General features: G+C 35.1%; 1 protein-coding gene across 8 annotated transcripts in view; it reads right to left on the bottom strand.

Annotated features, from left to right (window-relative positions):
* Window positions 1-19,861, bottom strand: part of LOC124634104 (monocarboxylate transporter 3) — a 43,218-nt gene that overhangs the window by 9,511 nt on the left and 13,846 nt on the right. For 4 of the 8 annotated variants that reach the window (XM_047169519.1, XM_047169522.1, XM_047169526.1 and 1 more), the window contains exons 2-8: window positions 17,551-17,833; window positions 14,914-15,057; window positions 8,358-8,605; window positions 6,901-7,050; window positions 5,294-5,452; window positions 2,613-2,773; window positions 937-1,009 (exon numbers count right to left, since the gene is read on the bottom strand). In XM_047169519.1, coding sequence (XP_047025475.1) covers window positions 937-1,009; window positions 2,613-2,773; window positions 5,294-5,452; window positions 6,901-7,050; window positions 8,358-8,605; window positions 14,914-15,057; window positions 17,551-17,833 — 1,218 coding nt within the window. Of the gene's footprint in view, window positions 1-936; window positions 1,010-2,612; window positions 2,774-5,293; window positions 5,453-6,900; window positions 7,051-8,357; window positions 8,606-14,913; window positions 15,058-17,550; window positions 17,834-18,500; window positions 18,883-19,861 lie in introns of those variants that run through there. The other 4 variants (XM_047169525.1, XM_047169520.1, XM_047169523.1 and 1 more) reach the window with 4 other exon arrangements.

Below are 19,861 nucleotides of genomic sequence, written 5' to 3'. Positions count from 1 at the left end.
ATAGAAATATTATGGTGGTGTAAACAAATATATTAACAAAATCTAAAAGTACATACGACACAAAAGACTAGTGTAGTGTTTTATGTTAAAAAAATATAATTTATTTTATTTTGTTTTTTTTTTCATATTAAGCTAATTATGCTCCATAGTTACAAAACAAATGTTTTGTTGAACAAATGATGTTAAACTTAAATGTTCCGAAACAATCTAGAATGACAATGACATTTATGACTGAGTAAATAAACGGCATCTATTCTTACAAAAATCAGTACTACAGGAACCATTACTGAATTGGAGAGATGCCAGTCTTTCAGAGTATTTGGCAAACAATTACTAAAGTTCAAGGTCAAATGTCTAAGTTTTTTAACAATCACATGTTGTATGCGACAATGTGGCCATACACGCCCTTGACAACAATTTATTTATTGTCATTTCAAAATTGGGTCAATTGGTTTGAACTAAATACTATTTCAACACTCTGTTACAGCTTGTTTACATGAATTAGGTGTTTAGTGGTGTAATTTTTCAGCTGTATAATAATACTAGCGACCCGCCCCGGCTTCGCATGGGATAACATTATTTCCCCACTATTTAATGGATTTCATTATACATATAAACCTTCCTCTTGGAACACTCTATCTAATAAAAAAAACCGCATGAAAATCGGTTGCGTAGTTTTGAAGATTTAAGCGTAAAAAGGGACATAGGGACAAAAAAAGCGACTTTGTTTTTAACTATGTACTGATTTGTCATAGAACATATTAGTCGTTTGGATATCTAGAAAACGCTAGTGTTGTTATCAAAGTATTGAAGTAACAAAGCGTGCTTTGATACAATATTCATATAATGATTTGTGTAAATGGAAATATAGCATTTCCTACTGTATTTTGGAATAGTGAAGCAAGATTTTAATAATGAATTGCAGTATTTACTTACATCAGCGTTTCTGTATTGACTATTCATTGAAGTTTTGGACGTTGCTTTAATTGCAGCTAGGGACGGTTTGAATCTGAAAATTAAAATAAAATATTTGAGTCAAACAGTAATATGTTGTTTTTTTATATGCTGGAGTGTACAAAGATAATTGTGGGAAAAAGGTGTTTTTCAGTATTTTTGTTTTTGTATTTGATCCAATTCAATAGGCTAGGAATAAGAAATTCCGCTGCTAAAATACATAAATAGCAAATAGAATAATTTAGCCACAGTACCTACTGTTTACTAATATGTACTTTGGAAACTCATTATTGGCAATGTAGCTGAATGGATAATTAACCGATGACCAATAACAAACTACTAACTTCTAATAATAGCACCAAACAATAAACATGCATGATTTAACAAAGCAAGCTATTTTGTATATACATAAAGGTACATTTATAGATATATATTTAATTTATACATAAAGCGACTCCATTAGTTTTTATGTTCTAAGATACACATTCACCATCTGCCTATGTTGGAGTAGGCTTCCAGTCTAATCAGATGCAGCTGACTACCAGCGTTTTATAAAGAGCGACTGCCTATCAGTACTGCTCAACCCAGCAACCCGGGATACCCAATACCCTTAAGTAAGACTGGCTGTCAACCTTACTGGCTTCTGACTACCCGTAACGACTGCTAAAGATGTTTAAAAATGACAGTCACATTCGATCAATATTAATAAATCGATCAAGTGTTTTGATCGATTAAATCAAATCGTTACGACACCATTCATGCTTGTTTTCTCTGGTTGATTCTACTATGAGTCTTTAATTTATGTATACAGTAGTTTTTGTGGGGACGGAATTTTCCGAAGTGTTTATTGTTATCGAATAGGTTTTCCGCATCACTTTTTGAATTGCTGTGACTGGCTGTTCAGCAGTGCCATAGTGAATTCAAACCAACAAAAAATCGTCTTTATAATAGGTATTAGTAAGTATAGGTAGATATTTATTTAGAAGCTTTCTACACGTTTCAAAAGCCGACTAAAACGACTAGTAAGTAAATCTTGTCAAATCTCATGTGAGCTTGTCCGTTTAACCAAAATAAAGCGTCCGCGAACCGAAATAGCTCGCAATAAATCATTTGTAAGTTGACACAAGATTTGACATCAATTTGTTTCAATATAAACTAACAGAAACTGGAGTTTTATATTATTAACATGGACAGAACTATGCGTTACTTTAAGAATAGGACTGATCTTGGGAACACACAAAATATTTCATGGTCCTTACGGCCTTAGTAATTATAGTGAAAATATTCAAAAGTGTACTATTCTTGAAACAATCAGACTAGCAGTCAGATCTTACTTGTTAAAATTAGTTCTACGAATGATCAATCCTATTCCTATTTTCTCGCAACGTTCATTCTATCTAGCTATGGCCACTGACTTTATGTTCAAAAAATCAACTCAAACCAAATTTTCTTGACAGTATTAAGTACCTACTTGGTCAGCTAAAGGACTATATTTTTTCTTTTCTTTTTGCTGCGAAAAACAGCTACATAATTGTTTACTAAATAATAATAATTTAGTTTAGTGACCATAGCTCAATATAAAAAATACATGCACTTTCCACATCCCACGAAGACCGAGCACCCGGTACCGCATTGCTAGAACAAAATCATCCTACTACCTGTCTCCTGACCTATCGCCGGTGCTTTGCTTGCGCTGTCGGTCGAAGAACGGGACTGAGCCGTTCTTGGGTAAGCCGGGCGCGTGCGCACTGAAGGCCGGGGAGGACACGTTGCGGGATAGCTGTTGTTGCGGGTTCACTGTTACGTTGCCGTTTTCATTCTGTGGAGGAAATGTTTAATGTTTAGTTATAGGTTCATCATCTGCCTAGCTCTTTTTCAACTATTTTGGGAGCGGCTTCCAGTTGTAAAGGATGCGGCTGGGTACTAGTGTTTTACATGGAGCGACAGCGGACCTTCTCAACCCATCAATTGACCGGGCCACCCAATGCAAACCTCTTAGTGAGACTATTCTCAAACTTTCTAGCTTCTGACCGCCCGTAACAACTGTCGTGTGTGTGAAGATGTTTAAATGACAGTAGGGTTCAGTAATAATTTCTTTGGGCAAAATATACTGCCTAAAACATTTTAACATGTTTTGTAAAATTATGGACATTTTCAAAACGATATATTATGCAAACTAATTGTAGAAAAGATGAGCTATCAGGAATAGTTTTCATAAGCGTAGTCATTCTAAAAAACTCAAAATATTTTCTAGGAATCACTTTGATGCAATGTCATATAGATCAATCTAATCTCATATGCCAACTGTATAAAAAAATCTACTTAATCCCCAAACGCCACCAGTGAATAAAAATCCTTTCATATCACTCAGCATTTTCAGACATGAAGATTAGTGTTTTTATGTATAATCCGAATTACATACTGCCCACACATGTCGTACCTACATAATAATGGATGTTTATTATTATTTATATTTTATTATTTATATTTTTTGGATGATTCAGCATGACTTTTAAAATAATTTATAAAAAATATCTTATTTTGGCAATAAAACATACATTGATGTTGCTGTAATTCGCCTGTACTTCACAGAAGGATTTAGTATTTTTTATTCAGCATAACAGAAAAGTATGTTTAGATTTATTGTGTCATTTCAATTAAAATAATTAACTTAAAAAGCACGAGCAAATTCCACTCCAAAACTACTTTAGAGGAGTCAATCTATAAAGGCAACAAAAAGCCCGCAGCCTACTCGTCAAACTTAGATTGTTAATTAACATTTAAATGAGAAAACTTCTTAAGTTTCCATTAATATTTCCTTCAGAGAAGCACGTTGCCCATATTAAATTTTCTTACTATACGTCTCAGCTATAAAAGTTTGTATTGTATGTTACTTAATTAAGTTTCAAACGGTCTGTAGATTCGTAAATCAAACGTAGAATTGGCTGTAATTCGTCATGTGATTTAGAATGATAATATAAACTTATTTGTATGTGTCATGCTGTTTTGGTATTGATTTGTTTAAACTACAGTGTGTTGTAAATTGGAACAAAACAAACATCAATTTATATGTATTAATAATTGACATTTAATACATTAATAAACAAGGACGTTTTTAAATATAATTATGTAGTTTTTTATTATTATTAATTAGAAGTCTATGAAAACAGAATCCAATTTAGATCTATTCAATATTTTTCCCATGAGTCGGGCTGCACGTGCTTAACCCAGATAGCCTCGTGTGGCCGCGTCGAAGGCCATTCACAGGCATGTCCTATGCAGCCCATGTCTATACTCGTAAACATCTATATTTACATAGAATGATGACACACATTCATCTCTATGCTAGCCTTGCACATTTCCCTTATCAGCTTTAGTAGGTATATATTTATTTAATGTCAGCTATAAACACTGGTACTTAACTGCATAGGGTGAGATTGGAAGCCGACCCCCAACATAGTTGGGAAAAGGTTCGGGAGATAATGTTAGAACTAATTTGTCAATAATGTTAGAACATCAGTGCTAAGAAACTTTTCAGGTTTAAAGTGCTATATCGCGTTCTCCTATGGATCATTGATTAAAAATCACTCTTAATTCCAAAAAACCCTATTTTGTTAGTAATACTCAAAATCCAAATGCTGCGAACGTCAAAACTTTTGCCAATATTGGCTTTCGCTAATATTGGGTTCAACTTCTTTTTGATAAATGAGCGACCTTCAATACCTAAGTCATATTGTAACTAAACCACCCTGTGATTGATCGTAAGAAATTTCTGACAACTTTTTTATGGATCATGCACGCTTGTAAAGGGAGAAAATCGCTGATCTCATGCATAAAAGGTCATAAGTCGTCATAAGTTGAAAACAATATATAAAATATACATGTAAGTATATTGGGTCATTGGAATGTTTTCGGTAGGCAATCCATTTAGGGGGCATTGGCAAACCAAGCGACCTCTGACGACCTCCACACAAAACAAAATGTAAAAACATATTTCATGCTACATGCATGAAATATCTGCTTTCGGGTCATTTGGTTTCAAATTACCTCTCCAATACCCTTACCGAATTACCACTAACTATGGATACGAAAATCAATTTTACAAAAAAAATAACGATTTACCTAATCCTAGTACTTATAATTATGTACCTGAAACTTTGCCGTTTAGCAAATAATATGCTGAAAACCACATTACAATCGGTGAAAACGAGAGAATATCGCGCACAAACTTACATACCTATCTACACAAAAAGATCAAACTGAGAATCTCCTTTTTTTGAAGTCGGTTAAAACTTTATCTCTCTGAACTTAGAGGTAGATACGAAAATGTAATAGTTACCTTCTTTTTCTCCTGATTGTCGTCAGCAACTTTAGCTTCGGTGATAGTGGGGAGAGTAGGCACAGTTGGCACTCCGGGCATGTTGGGTACTGTCGGGACGCGCGCTAACGCTTCCAGATTGAGCGACGAGTGAACTCCGGGGTCGATGTTCAAGGGGGCCTGGTGAATATCTCTTTGTTTAGTAAAATATCGATTTTTAAAGTCATACTTCGAATTACGTTATTTGTTTGAATTTATTTCCTTAAAAGTATGTTGACTGGTTTATTCCTATTTGTCTCAACGCCGCAGTACTAGGAGTTTTTACGACGTTGGGACAAGTAGTAAATCCTCCTTTAAAACTTCATCGATAACTCAAATCGTATTTCGTAAGTATCTACTCACAACTTCAAGGCACGACCGTATTTTGAAAATCTACCATCAGGTATTTGCTTTCATGCAGTACACTAAACATTGCATAGAAAAAGTTTTGAAGATAGTCTCGAAAGAAATAGTTTGCGTGCGTTCCCTCCTCCATTTACGAAAGTTTGAAGAAATACGATCAATAAGAAATACCTGGCTTTTTGCGGTAAAAGGGACAAAAGAAAGGGGAATTAAACTTGCCAATCATTTGAAGGCAATGCCCTCAAAGCATAAGGGTGCTGCATTATATATGAACTTGTTTCACAGAAAGGGTGGTTTGTGGAACTGGTCCGTTTATTTTAAATTTGAACTGTGTATTTTCAGAAATAACTCATAGTTTTATACACGTATATGATGCAGCATATAAAGCTCTATAGTTTAGTCACTTTCTAAACTTGGGATATCTTACAAGTCGGAAGTGAACAAAATATGTACATGGTAACAACAAGGCTTGAATTGTGCTCTGTCACATCGATAGCCAATTCATCTAAAATTCACACTTTCTGAAGAACAAAGGCATTCGAATTAAACCTTAGAATTATTTTCAAAAAATATATTCAACTCTGAAATTATTATTCTTTTATCCAAATTCGGTTATTTTGTTTAATTCGCAGACGTAACGCCTTTACTCTTCATACGGTGTAAATCACCGCTAAAATTTCATGCACATACTCGTACGTATTCAAAACATGCTTCCTAATAATTTTGTTAGCACAACAAGCCGAAAAGACAAGACCACTTAACAGTCTCTAGCTGTCCGCTAGATACGTACCACCACCTCAAGGGGAATGCGCTTCGTCTTCGTACTTATTCAAGAAAATAATGGTTTACCAAGAAAATTATTAATTAGTTAAATGCCTATGAACTTTTATACATATAGCATGAAAACACTACTTTTCATTCAGAGCATTGAAATACTTTGGATGGAAAAATGTGTTCAATACAACAATGCAAATAAACCTTACGAAATTACTTGAAGAGAAATAGAATTGTTTAATTTAATATAATACAGATTTTTCATAATCTCTCGGCATCGTTCTAGGACATTAGCAAAATATTGATTTGTAAGACCATTTACTTGTGTCAAGCGTCCTTTCCTGTAAGTACTTTAATTAATGGGCTTTTCAGTAGGTCCATAACAACGAGACGAAACGCATTGCCATAAAGAGAACTTAGAATAGTAATATTAGTGAAAAGCAACTACATACAGAATCGTCTACTACGTTCACCTTCAACCTCTTCTCCATAGTACCGTCTGGCAGTTGGACTACAAAGTATGAGCCTCCGATGGAACCGCGCTCCATTTGCAGTCTTTTCTCTTCAGCCATACGTTGTAGCAATGGCTTTTCGCCTGAAGTCTGTAAGGTATGAAAACATTTATCTATATCTACACTATTAATTATAATAAAGATGTTAACATTGTTTTCTTTGTTTATTTGCCGTAGAGGATCTGAAAATACTGAAACGATTCGAAGATTTTTTTCACTGTGGGAAAGCTACAATGCCCAAGCACACGCCCGGGTGGCATTGGCTATAATTTGTCCGGTTACGGGGAGTAGTTTCGCAGAACGGGTGGTTAGTAAGAAAAATATAACGTTTAGACATATTACTTTAGCCAAAAGTCTTAGAGCATAATATTTGGACAGAGATATAAAATGTTTTCTAGAAGTCGAATTATCAAATGAAAGTTTATTAAACGCATCATACATGATATAGCTCTTTCTATGCTTCATACTGACAATGAATACTAATAACGTATTTAGTTATTTACGTCACCATAATTGATCTACATAATATTATGTGCTTTACAGATATTAAAATCAAATGTTAATAGCATCCACTATACGATGTCTTACTTATTCATCTACTCATAGCTTTTACATAAAATGACATAATCAAAAAAAACACTACATAGCTAACAGTTCAAGTAATATAGGAGTACATAGGAGAATAACAACACATTCCTAGCATAAAGAAGTAGTATAGTTAATTATTTTAAATATAAACAACTGTTTCCTTGTATATTTGCACATGGGATTTATGAAATAAAACTCTTCCTGTTGAAATCATTTGAGAAATTAAAGATAAACAAGTTCAATTGGCTCATAAATAAAGGTAGCTTAGGTAACCTACAACTGTATACCTACATTTTTGCAAATCACAAAGCATTACTAATACGCATAACAATTTGTAATATTCTAGATTTCCTCAAGTATGTCTATTTGTTTGTTGTGTCATCGGTTCACAAAGCCACTGCCTGACCTCTACAACTTAACTAGCGTAACGTGGTCAGAATACCGGTATTTTAATAAGGTTAGGCAGGTAACATTCTGGATGACCGCAATCTGTTCTGGATTCTGAGTAATTCGGTTGCAGATTTTTCCTACCAAATATTCCTGCTTCCCAGTATCCTTTGGTGACCTCATTTTGCGCACCTACTTGATATTTTTTGAAGTATACAAAGTATAAACTAGAAATTATCCAGTACACAACACACCTAGACACTTGAATGTTAAACTGCACATTTCCCGTAATTTCACCGGCATTGCGGATAATTACAGCAAAGTCGATACCATAGAAAAAGTAGGTTCAACATGAAACCATGCTCATTATAATTTTCTGTCCTGTAAAATTGTGTTCTTAATATGTGAAAATAGATACAAACCTTAGGATAGACTAAAGGCCTCATTAAGGCGCCGAAAACAGCGCAGTTGAGGATTAAGCCAGCAAGCAAAAGGTTCGCATTCTGCCAAGAACCGAACTCATTGAGCAAGAGAGCCGCTAAAGGCGCGAAGCTGAAAGTTCCTACTCCGGAACCGCATACCGCGATACCCGTGGCTAGGGAACGCCGGGACTCGAAGTAGTAACCCACGGCCACTACAGATGGCAGATAGATCATACCGAAGCCAAGACCTGAAACAAAGATTGAGTTAGAAGAAAATTGTTTATGAAAACACAAAAAAATTGAAAAGTCAGGGAACACAATAATGGGGCTTTTAGTGTTTAGCGACTCATAAATGTTTTTTTCTTGTTATTCTTAAGTTTTTCGCAATTTTTCTTAAGATTGCTTATAATCTATATAAGTAGAGTGCAACCTTACTTAAGTCTGTGTAATTGTATTGTCTGCATTCAACGATGATTTGGAAAAATTGCACATACGTTGAATATACGCAAACAATCCGTCTAAGCGTTATCTTTATCATGAAGGAAAAATATTGCAATATAATATATTTACGTAGGTAGCTTACGGCAATAACATTTGTGTCCTTTATTTGAAAAATAAAAGACACAAATAATAATGTTAATTAATACTGCCTTTCATGAGGCGTAATTAAGTCGTGAAATGGTGTTAAACATATATTAAACTATATATTTACGCCTATCTTAAGCTTGACACTCGGATCCTGCACTCAACAGAGTTCATTCATTGTCAGTTTGATTCAAAGAGCTGTGAAGTGCATTGTTTTTAAAGTTCTCAAAAGCTGCAAAGCATTCAGAATGCTTTGTTTCTACAATGAAACCGTCACTTTTCCGAATCACCTGCGTATGTTTGGATATAACTCGCGTCGCTATGCAAAACAAAATCTTCAAAGAGGTGAAACACTATGATTAGTGACTGTTGCTCAATTTGGCTCGCACCCAAATTACAGGGAACTTTGACCAATTCGCCTGAGGTGTCTACGTCATATAATTTGGCGTGCGATAAAAACACAGACCGTCATACAGTCGCCGGTATTTCACTGCTCGTGGACATTGACATCTGATTCGCTTCGTTTGAACCAAGTCATCGGTGCCCTAATACACAAAGGGTTCTTATTGTTACACTTCATGAATAAAATATTTGGTCAGACTTGGAATAACGCTACACACGCCTAGACTTACATATCTACATAAAGTTAGTCAACAAACATGCTAACGAACTCTTTATCGATTACTTGATGCGTGTAGCATATTTCGTTAATTAATTAGGACAGTATTTCAGATAACAAAATAGGACTTATTCACTTGTGCAGTTATCACTAGGCCACAGTCGTCGCTACAAGATTATTATTCTTAGCTAGCAACACGAGTTTTAATTTTAAATGAATGTTTCCAGACATTCCCACGTTGTCCCCCAGGATCGATTTCTTCACAAAGGAGCTAACCCTTCGAAACTTCATCCTTGCCTACGACCTTGACTTGTTAACAAATAAGCATCGTCTTAATGCTTTCACTGAAAGTCGGTAACGCCATAAAATAAACGAGAAAGCATTATGCCATAATATTTAATTACGTGATAATATTTTAGTTCCATTTAGCTGTATAATGTATAAAACAAATCATAAATGAGTCAGTGTTTGTTGTCGGCCCACAAATCGGTATTTGAAACCAGACAAAGGAGCATATGGGTTGTTGCCTGATGCAAAGAGGTCGTCGCCACTTTATAAACTCATGCGTCACTTCCCCAGTACAATATTCCACTTTTCTCATCAAATAATTAATCATCAATTTACACACAATGTTAGATTCCTTTTAACGAAGACGATTACTAACCAGCGTTTCCGAAAAAAAATTTATAAGGTCATCTGGTAAATATTCAACAGAAAATATAAAGTAGTCTTATCAGGTAAATCAGTTCTACTCTCCTTTTTCAGTTTATTTATACAACTGATATTTTAATACCGAAAATGAGAGAATAAATCTAAAGCAAACTAACTGACCTATTTTTTACACGAAATGTGATATGAATCCGCAATAAAATAAAAACAAGGTTTCATGATAAATTATTAACTACTTACTGTGTCATTCCTCAAATACCTATTAGTATAAATATGTGTTGTAAGCAAGGAAATAAAGAAGACTCTTAACTATCGAAGAGTAAATTTCCAATAGACTTACGTAAACAAAAAATTGGCACCAAGATTCAAAAGTTGAATGAATTTTCCTAGAAATGTTTCGGAAAATTTGAACCGTAGCATTCGAGTTTCGAGGTCGAGCCAGAAGTATTATGTAGGAAAACATTTCTTTGTGTTGGAGTATTTTCATTTATCTCTCTAATAAAACAATTACTAGCAATTTTCCTCTTTGCTTTGGATAATAGTCTGATTTAAGATGATTGTGTCAACTATCAAATGAGATGTGTTTTCTAACGGAAATGGTAATCTTTGTACACATAGAATAAAAGATAACTAAAAATAAAATGAAGCATAATTCAGAATTCGCTGTAGATAGATGTTATCTTGTTTTTGTTGCACATTTTACCTGTGGCACTCGCCGAGTTGTTAATATTTTATGAAAACTGTAGTAATATACTAGGTACACAATACAGTTCAGAATAAAATTTTCTACAGTCTACACAAATCTATTTCCGACAGTTTTAATATCCTCATATGTATTTTATTGAACGTTTTGCTCGGCGTTACACTATATTTCCGAATGGCTGACATTGAGACCTGATGATCTCAGCGGTTGGCTGCCAACCGGGATCACTAAAATTGGTGCTAAATGGACGTGCTAATTATTAAAACCTTTACATTTTAAACATACTGACTGATTTTTGAATCATTTCTGGGATTTTCTCGTGAGCTCATCTTGCAAACACAATTTTCCAGAATGATCGGACGATGGATTAAAAAAAACGGTTGTGAAATAGCCATATCATTCAGAATGTGTTTGTAGAAAATGTGAATTGAAGAAAAGTCGACGGTGTATTTTTCCATCGTTAAAACCTTGGATGCCTGCCCTGCGGTACAGGAATTAGGTCACATTTGATATTCAGAATTCTATTAACGATTCCTGCAATGTGCAAGATTTTAAACAGCAAAATTGTAAAGTCTTAAATTAGGCTTGTTGCGTAGGTTTTGGTGTGCGTAGGTACAATTAAAGCCAATATTAAATTCTAGCCTAGTAAGGCGCCATGTCGTCTGCAGATGCTGGCAGTTGGCCAACCGTCCCATGTTCTAATGACCTTCAAATAAGTTTCAGTGTACACCACAGACTCTCAATTTGTCTCGAAACTAAGACAAACTCATTAGTAATTTATATTGAGCTTTTACTCTGAAGTAAACACGTTAAAGTATTCGTAGCATATGCATATAGTTTGCAGGTCCGCAGAGACTATGGAAGGTATTTCGTGAATGGAGCTCTATTTTCCACGAAACGTTCCCCTTTTATGAACTGGACTACACGAGCGCTGTTAACAGATACAACAGACGGTGCATAAGCGCTCAATCAAAAGCATTTAAAACATTCTAGCAGAATATTTTGTAATTATATACTTTTAGAATGAAAAGAGGTCAAGGCACATCTACATTTACATTTTCCTTGTCCTGTTAATGAACTAGGATGATTTTGCACATGTTTAGCATGAGATTTATAAATAAGAAGAAAATGGAAAGAGCAAAGAAAGCAATTAAACAAAAGACCAACGTTGCTGTCATAATGACATTTTACATCTCTTTATTGTACGCCATGTCACGTGTCGACGCGACGCCTCGAGTTTTCTGTGAGCGACTAGCCTAATGTAAATACACATATGTACGTAGCGTGCTCATATCAGCAATTTAAATCGCCAGGAATAACAACGCTGCATTCGTGCAATGGAAGCCCGCTTTTCTTCGAATTCAGCTAATTGTCAGAAGGGCTTAACACTTGAAACTAAAGCGTCATTTAAGCCTCTTCGTTCACATTGGTGTCTACTGGCAAATGTCCAATTTTACACGCGGGCTGTTGCCTCTGTTTTCAAGGGTTCGAGAGAACAAAGAACGTGTCGAAACGGTTTTAATATTTGAAGCATCTCGATCGAACAAAAGACAGGACAAGAAATGAAGAAATATTTCTTGAGGTATTGTAGCTTTGGTTTGTTTGAATAAACCGTCAAATATTGAATCTTTCGAAGCGTGACGGTCACATTTTCGTTTTGATTGTGTTGTCCGACATTTCTGACGCGTCTGGAAGACATCAGCTGAATCTAAACACGTATGTATAATGCACGCCTACATAATACGAACGCAGGATTTCAGTAACATAATAAACACCAGATAAGAAGAGAACCGTAAACTCTACTCCAAAATACCGGATGTATTAATTTATATTGATGTGGAAAGAAAATATTTCCATATTATTTACTACGTGTCCTCTAAATGTCAACCTATTTTATGGTCTGACCATGACAGTGGCACACGATTAATTACGGAAATACATTCATATAATTAACAAGGACACTCAATACTTATATCGATCCCTGGTAATTTCCCCCGGGATCTGTAACTCGATAGTTATCAGAAAACATTGTTGGTATAACGACATCACTCGATGAGAGTTTTATCTTCCCACGAGTTGAACGCAAATAGATCGATTAAAAGGTATTAAGAACAATGCACTTGCATTGAAACGCATTACTTATTAATGAATGTTAATACCTGTGTACTAATGTCCTGTGTTTAACGTTATTATGATTCTTCGCAATAAAATGTTTACGCTTAATTGAGCAGCAACAAAAAACTTTGATGTTTAGCATAATCAACACCAACAATGGCTAAATGTAGTCAACATACTAAATTAGGGCGAGCGTAATTTTAATGTTAACAATACCTTACTCTGCTGTGGTATAAAAGTTAAAAATACAGATTATACGGCACATAGAATAACACAGGTCTTCGAATCGGATTCATAAATACATACCAATGCTAAAAAGTTTAAGTGTAAGATAAATTATTTCAATAAATACTATGTTACGACTGTAGTAAACAATCCTGTGGTCAAAATACATACATTATGAGCTGAATCTTCAATGACGACGCTACATATTAAACAAAGAACACGAAGAACAATATCACAGTAAACTTTAAATTATGTCACGAATAAACTTTGTCTATATGTAGTAAACAAAAGACATTGTTCATTTCTATATGAAAAAAAAAACCTTATTATGGGAAATGCACAACATAATTCTATTATTAGTGTGCAATTTTCAAAGTTTCAGTTAATTTAATACTAATCGCATTTGACTCATTTGTTGATGTCAGGAATTGACTCATCAAAATGCTGTTAGAATAATCTGCATATTCGCATAAATTATATTCATTATGATTGTAGTTACTAAGCACAAATGGTAACCTGAGTCTATAATTATTTGATACTTTACGTCGCGACATAATATCATGTATTTGTAAATTGAAGTAACCAGTTGTATAATAATTATCAGAGTAGTTGTATTTGGCCTCATTTCGCATCTGTTGTTATGACCATTTGCGGTGCGTTATGTGAATCTGAAATGTATTGTACGATATCCTTTAACTTTATGTTCTCAAACCAAGCTTTGAAGGACGGCTGGCGACGAAGCGACGCCACCCCATAACTATGCCAACGTGCCAAGGCCAGTGGACATTTACATAACTCACACGTCCACATGAATCCTGCAAACAGTTTTATTGCTAACCCTTACTGTATTTACTTGGATACAAATTGCTGATGTGTAAAGTGCTCGCCATTTAATTACCCGAGAGAAGCTTCTGGTAAGAGGGAGTAAATTAGAAAAGTCATAATGTCGAGATGAATCACATTGAAATAGGAAACGACTCCAACGCTTATCTGTGTTTCATTGGCATGTAAACTCTGTGTCGTTTTTCCGGCTGAATGAATTCCGAGAATGCATGCAAATATTTCAAGTGCAGCTATAAGTCATACAATATTTTTATGTTTTCATGATGAAGAATGGCCACTTAAACCGACATTAATAAACACGTAACAATAGATTTCTTGGTAACAATCAATATCTGATTTCCACATAAAACACCCATTATACTGACATCAAAGAATTACTCTAACGCTCCATTTATGGTAAATATAGTAAGACTTTAAAGACAATGTTATACCTACCTCAAATTTACGTCAAACTAACTCGACATTGATTGATAGAATTGTGTGAAAAGATTGATACATGTTCATAGTTTATTTTTCACATGTTTATTTATCGAGAAATATCAATGCATCGCTTCCGCTGTATACTCAGACTGGCCTTAGAATCAGTTGCCAACTTGCCAACCAACCAAGAAAACAGAATGTAATAGAGAAACCCATATTTATTAGACGTATATTTTACGTACAGACTTTGACAGATCCTCGACAGGTAATATTACAGAAAATATGGTTTATTCAATGATTATCATACTTTCAAACAAGAGTCTAAACACTTATTTGTATAGATATAACAGGCCTCGAATAAAATACGAAGAAGTTACCTCCAATCAAGCCATAGGTGATCATCATCATGGTAACGCTTTTGCTGAAGGTTGAGAGCACGAAGGCGATAGCTGCGACAAAGGACCCCGCCACGCACACAGCTCGACACCCGTACTTGTTGCATAGTGCCGACACCACTGGGCCTGTGAACAACATGGATTTTTCATTAAGACGTCAAATGAAAGATATTATAACGTGGTTTTATATTTTAAAGAGTAAAATCAGCGGCAATTTGATTGTTCCTATTTATAATTCAATTTTTTTAGTAGCATGCCACTACATTTTTTGTCAAATGGAAATTAACCACTTAGCTAGTTCTTTAACTATAATAATAGTTTACACATTCTTACATTAGACCTTACATAACACTTCAGGAAAACTATCAGGTGTGAATTAGTTACTCTAGCATTGTATAATAACTGAGAATTTTCTTAACTAATTAATTAACATGACTCTGTAGTCCCGTGTGCATGGTGGAAACGAATAGAGAACTCCGTTCTAGAAGCTCTAGAAGAGCGAAAGTCATTAAACTATAGGTATGATCAATATTAAAACATAAATGTTTATTTATTCTGTACTATTAAAAAATATTATTAAATATTAAAGGAAAACTTCAACAAACAATCTTAGATCATTCTTTCGCAAGAGTATCCTACTGGGTCATTGATACTGTGCCAATTCTGTATAAGTACGATAAAGTAGATAAAGCAATTGATACTAATTTGCATTCTCACCTGAACGATTAACACGTAGTATTTTATAATATTTGTTTCTCACGCAAGCCATTATAGGCATAGAATCATTATCAATAACAGTCAAGTGACCACCTTGGTACTAAAACCTACATTTACAAACTTGATCTCGGCACTCGTATTATTTAAATACTTGCAATCCAGTTCAAGGAACCGATGCATCGTCGTAAAAAGTTCATTTTACGGCAAACACATGTTTTTATTCTTTTAAGGAGTTCAAGGATTTATTTGAAAAATAACGGCAGCTTTCTTGCAGTAACTGGTAGGGGGAGGATTTAAATTTCATTTAAAGCTTGATCTGCGTATTTGAAATAAACATTGTCATCAATCCATAGTTTCTATTGTTGTGAGACATACAACAATAACGGCCAAGAATACAGTTCAACTGCATGTCTACATAAGTATACCGATAGCCCAAATCAAAGTTCGGAGACAGATAACGTACTTCGAAATGCTAGGGTTACTATGTCAGGACTTCTTGATAAAACACTTTCGCTAAGACAAATATATCTCATGCAAAATAAATAAGACTTTAGGAAAAATAGTTTTCTAGGACATTTTTATTTATCGGGCCATCGCCGTATCTACGATCGTAATCGAGTACCCTCAATCAGGTCAATGGCAGTTTAAAATAGATAAAATAAGATAGTGCCGATCGACGGGTAAAATGCTGATACGTTACTTACGATTACTACATCGTAAGAAAATTAATAGATAAACAATGAGCAGCTTTGATTATTCTGCATAGAAACAAACTAAAATTTCCTTGTCTTTAAGTCATAGAGATTAGTCTCAGATTTGCTTTGTAATTTTATCAACCGTCACGAAGAATTTGAGCTATGATAAGCAGTATTACATAATCAAATGCGTTGCACTATGCGGATGGTTTCCGACTAATCTGTATGGATTTATCTAGTACTAATGCAATGTACTCGGTTATCGCGACGGCTTCGAGGTACTCGTAATGAACTGGGCTGGTTTTAACAGCGACACGCTTATTTTGCATTACTGCACACGCTTCAAGTGTCAATTACTACAGGTACATGATATCACTAATATCAGGCGTATCTTTATCTATAATATAAAAATGAATCGCAAAATGTGTTGGTAAGCGCATAACTCAACAACGCCTGGACCAATTTGGCTAATTCTTTTTTTGTTGTGTTTGTTATTGTCAGGAGAAGGTTCTTATGAAAAAAAAAATAGGGTAAAGTAGAGAAGTCAGTTGACGGGAGCGAAGCCGCGGGCAAAAGCTAGTAGATAATATAATCTAGTGTAAAATAATGGTAGCAACAATTTGCATGAAATTTGATGTACACATTCGGATATGATCTTCAGGAATGTAGGTTGTGGTCGTAAGAAAACTGCAAAATCTGTCATAATAATTCTCGATGATTAAGAAGGCAATAAGCCAAGTTTCTGAAGCAATTTATTTTCTGTTTCTAAGATAGGTAAGTATGCTAATACCCTGGAACATTACAATACTAATATATTTGCGTACGCAGAAACATTAGCGGCTTATACGAGTCTCGGTAGATACTTAGATACGTATGTCCGATCCACACACATGAATAATGGATAGCTGCATGTGACAACGTGACCTGAATTGATAGGAAATGAACGACCGTTCAAATGCAATGCCGTCCAAAAAGGAGGAATTCGTAAAGGTCGTCGCAATTACTAACGTCAATTAAGATCTATCCGTCAGATGCTTCCACCAATTCAATGAACTATTTCACATGCATATCTAGATAGAGTATCTACGATATCATAATGGAACGTTAATAAAGTTGTTAGAGTAATAAACTAAGCCATATATCAAGTGATGTCGGCTTCTATTAATAAACTAAGGGTTCGTAATTTATCAATCATTATAAATCTTACCGGCTGCAAGATAAAATCCGGACAGCAAACTGCCGACCCACGCGACCGTGCCTTTACCCTCGCCGAAGAACGTCACTAGCTCGGGTAGGAATATGCCGAATGTGTATGCTATGCCGTCCACGATCATGTTGCACATGAAGGATGCGAAGACCACGACCCAGCCGTAGCCCCCGTCGGGGGGAGGCGGCAGGGCATAGTCGTAGGCCTCATCGTCTTCGGCGTCCGCGGCTGCGCCTTCCGCCGTCAGTCTTGCTGCTTCTTCGCATGACGTCTCACTTTCCGTCTGAAACAAAGACACGATAGCTTTTTATTTTTTAATCACCACTGCGGTTCTCGATAAAAGTGGCGCCGCGCGCACACTCAACCTCAATGCAGTTACATTGCAGTATTCTGTAGAATTCTATAGGGGAAGGTATGAATATGCTATGTGAACGTGGCCATTGATTTTTGCAGCTGTACTCTACAATAATTTCGAATAACTGATTATGACATAGCCGATTCGACGATAAAATATAATCGGTCCCATTTTTCGTCAAAATTAATTTGCACAAACATTCTTGTCATTTCATGGGCGCGTTATATCATTGCTCATACGCAAACAAATGGTCTAAAAATAAACGGCTGAGACAAAATGGTTAGGGTATATGCTTGGTCCATCAATCAAAAACGTCACTGGAATCCATCAGCGTTTTCACTGCTGATTTTTATATTAAAATTAATTTGCAGTGTTTATTTATTCACATCGCTGAATTTGAGTGCCAATGTCATGGCTAAGTCTTAACAAATAAAAACTTTTCATTGACATTAAATTACGCGCCGTAAATTCAAATGAATGACGTCACAGAAGATATTATTATTGTACATATTTAGCTTGTTTTATTGTCGTCTGTCGTAAATTCTATAAACGTTAGTAATAAAATGCTTGCTCTTAACGAGCTCCGGGTATTTACCATCGGTAGCTTATTCCTGCCAGTCAAACTTTTATTTTGAAGTTCGCCACCCACACAGGAGTTCGCGATCAATATGTTACCAAGTTTTAATTTATAAGAGCGTCGTTCCTGTATGACGTAATTGCTTGTTTGTTGGAGTTGGTAAAGCTATCGTTTATTTCACGGCCATTGTCACTGCCATTGCCATAGCCAAAGGCTGTTCTCTGATTAAAATGCAAGATGAATGTCAAACACTAACAAGTACCACATACACGACTATTGTAAATAACTGGAAAACAATGAAACAACGCAGTAGCAATCTGCTCTTTGTGATCGTAATAAAAGAAAAACTGTGCTGAGCTTTCGCACTAAAATGAAAATACCAACTGTTGTTCTAGCAACTGAGTGCTTAGTGCGAGTTTTCGTGAATTTTTTTACGGACTCACGTGAGAGCGCGTATACTAAGATTTGTATGCAGTGTTGCCAACTTAGTGGATTTTCCACTAATACTGGTGGTTTAAGTCCCCTATTTAGTGGCGAAATGTTGAAAGTACTGCGGGTCAAGTAGCGAAATGTAAGTTTTGTGGTACAACTTTAAGGAGTTACTATGGAGATTTGAAGTCTCACGGAATGTCAAAAAAGCATCTACAAAACAAAAAGGTGAACGACTACTATATAATTATATTATACTTCGGCCGTTCAGAGAATGCGTTCCTGACACCTATCAGTTAGTCACGACTAGTGATGGGCACAACATAACACTGAGTTCGTTACCGTTCCTTCAAAATGAACCGCCGCATTATTTTAAGATTATTTTCGTTTTAAATTGGCGGAATCATTTGTTTTATATTTTAGTTATTTAAGTGGAAACCAAAAAAAGGTAATATTCATATAATAAAATTGTTTTATTTATTCTTTGTTACAAGTACATTGAATTGAATGTGCGAACAGAATATTAATCAGACTCCGATTTGCTTGAGGAGGTGGTGTCTTCATCATCATCTTCGCCTACATGTATAATTATATTATTATCAATAACAGAATCAATCCTGATATCTCGGTCTAACAAAAGCCGGGTAATCAAATAAAAACAGATCGAAAACACTTGAAAAACGTGGTCTATGCGCACGAAACGACAACGGACGACTGTTTTAGCGTCACAAAATGGCGGCCCATAACGCCATTTGGGGTTACCATTTTTAATCTAAGTATAAAAATGCGGTTTGGTCATAGTTTTATTTTTATTTTTCATAAAAGTTATAATTAAGTCTTATAGTCCATTATTTTCCAATTCTTAAAAAGAAAATCAAAACGTATTATTTTATATTATAACTGTATAAGAACAGATTACGATACTTGCCTGTTATTTTTAGCACAGCACT

This window comes from Helicoverpa zea, chromosome 10 (assembly GCF_022581195.2).
Source record: "Helicoverpa zea isolate HzStark_Cry1AcR chromosome 10, ilHelZeax1.1, whole genome shotgun sequence".
Taxonomy (NCBI): domain Eukaryota; kingdom Metazoa; phylum Arthropoda; class Insecta; order Lepidoptera; family Noctuidae; genus Helicoverpa; species Helicoverpa zea.
This window is presented reverse-complemented; position numbering and strand designations above follow the sequence as displayed.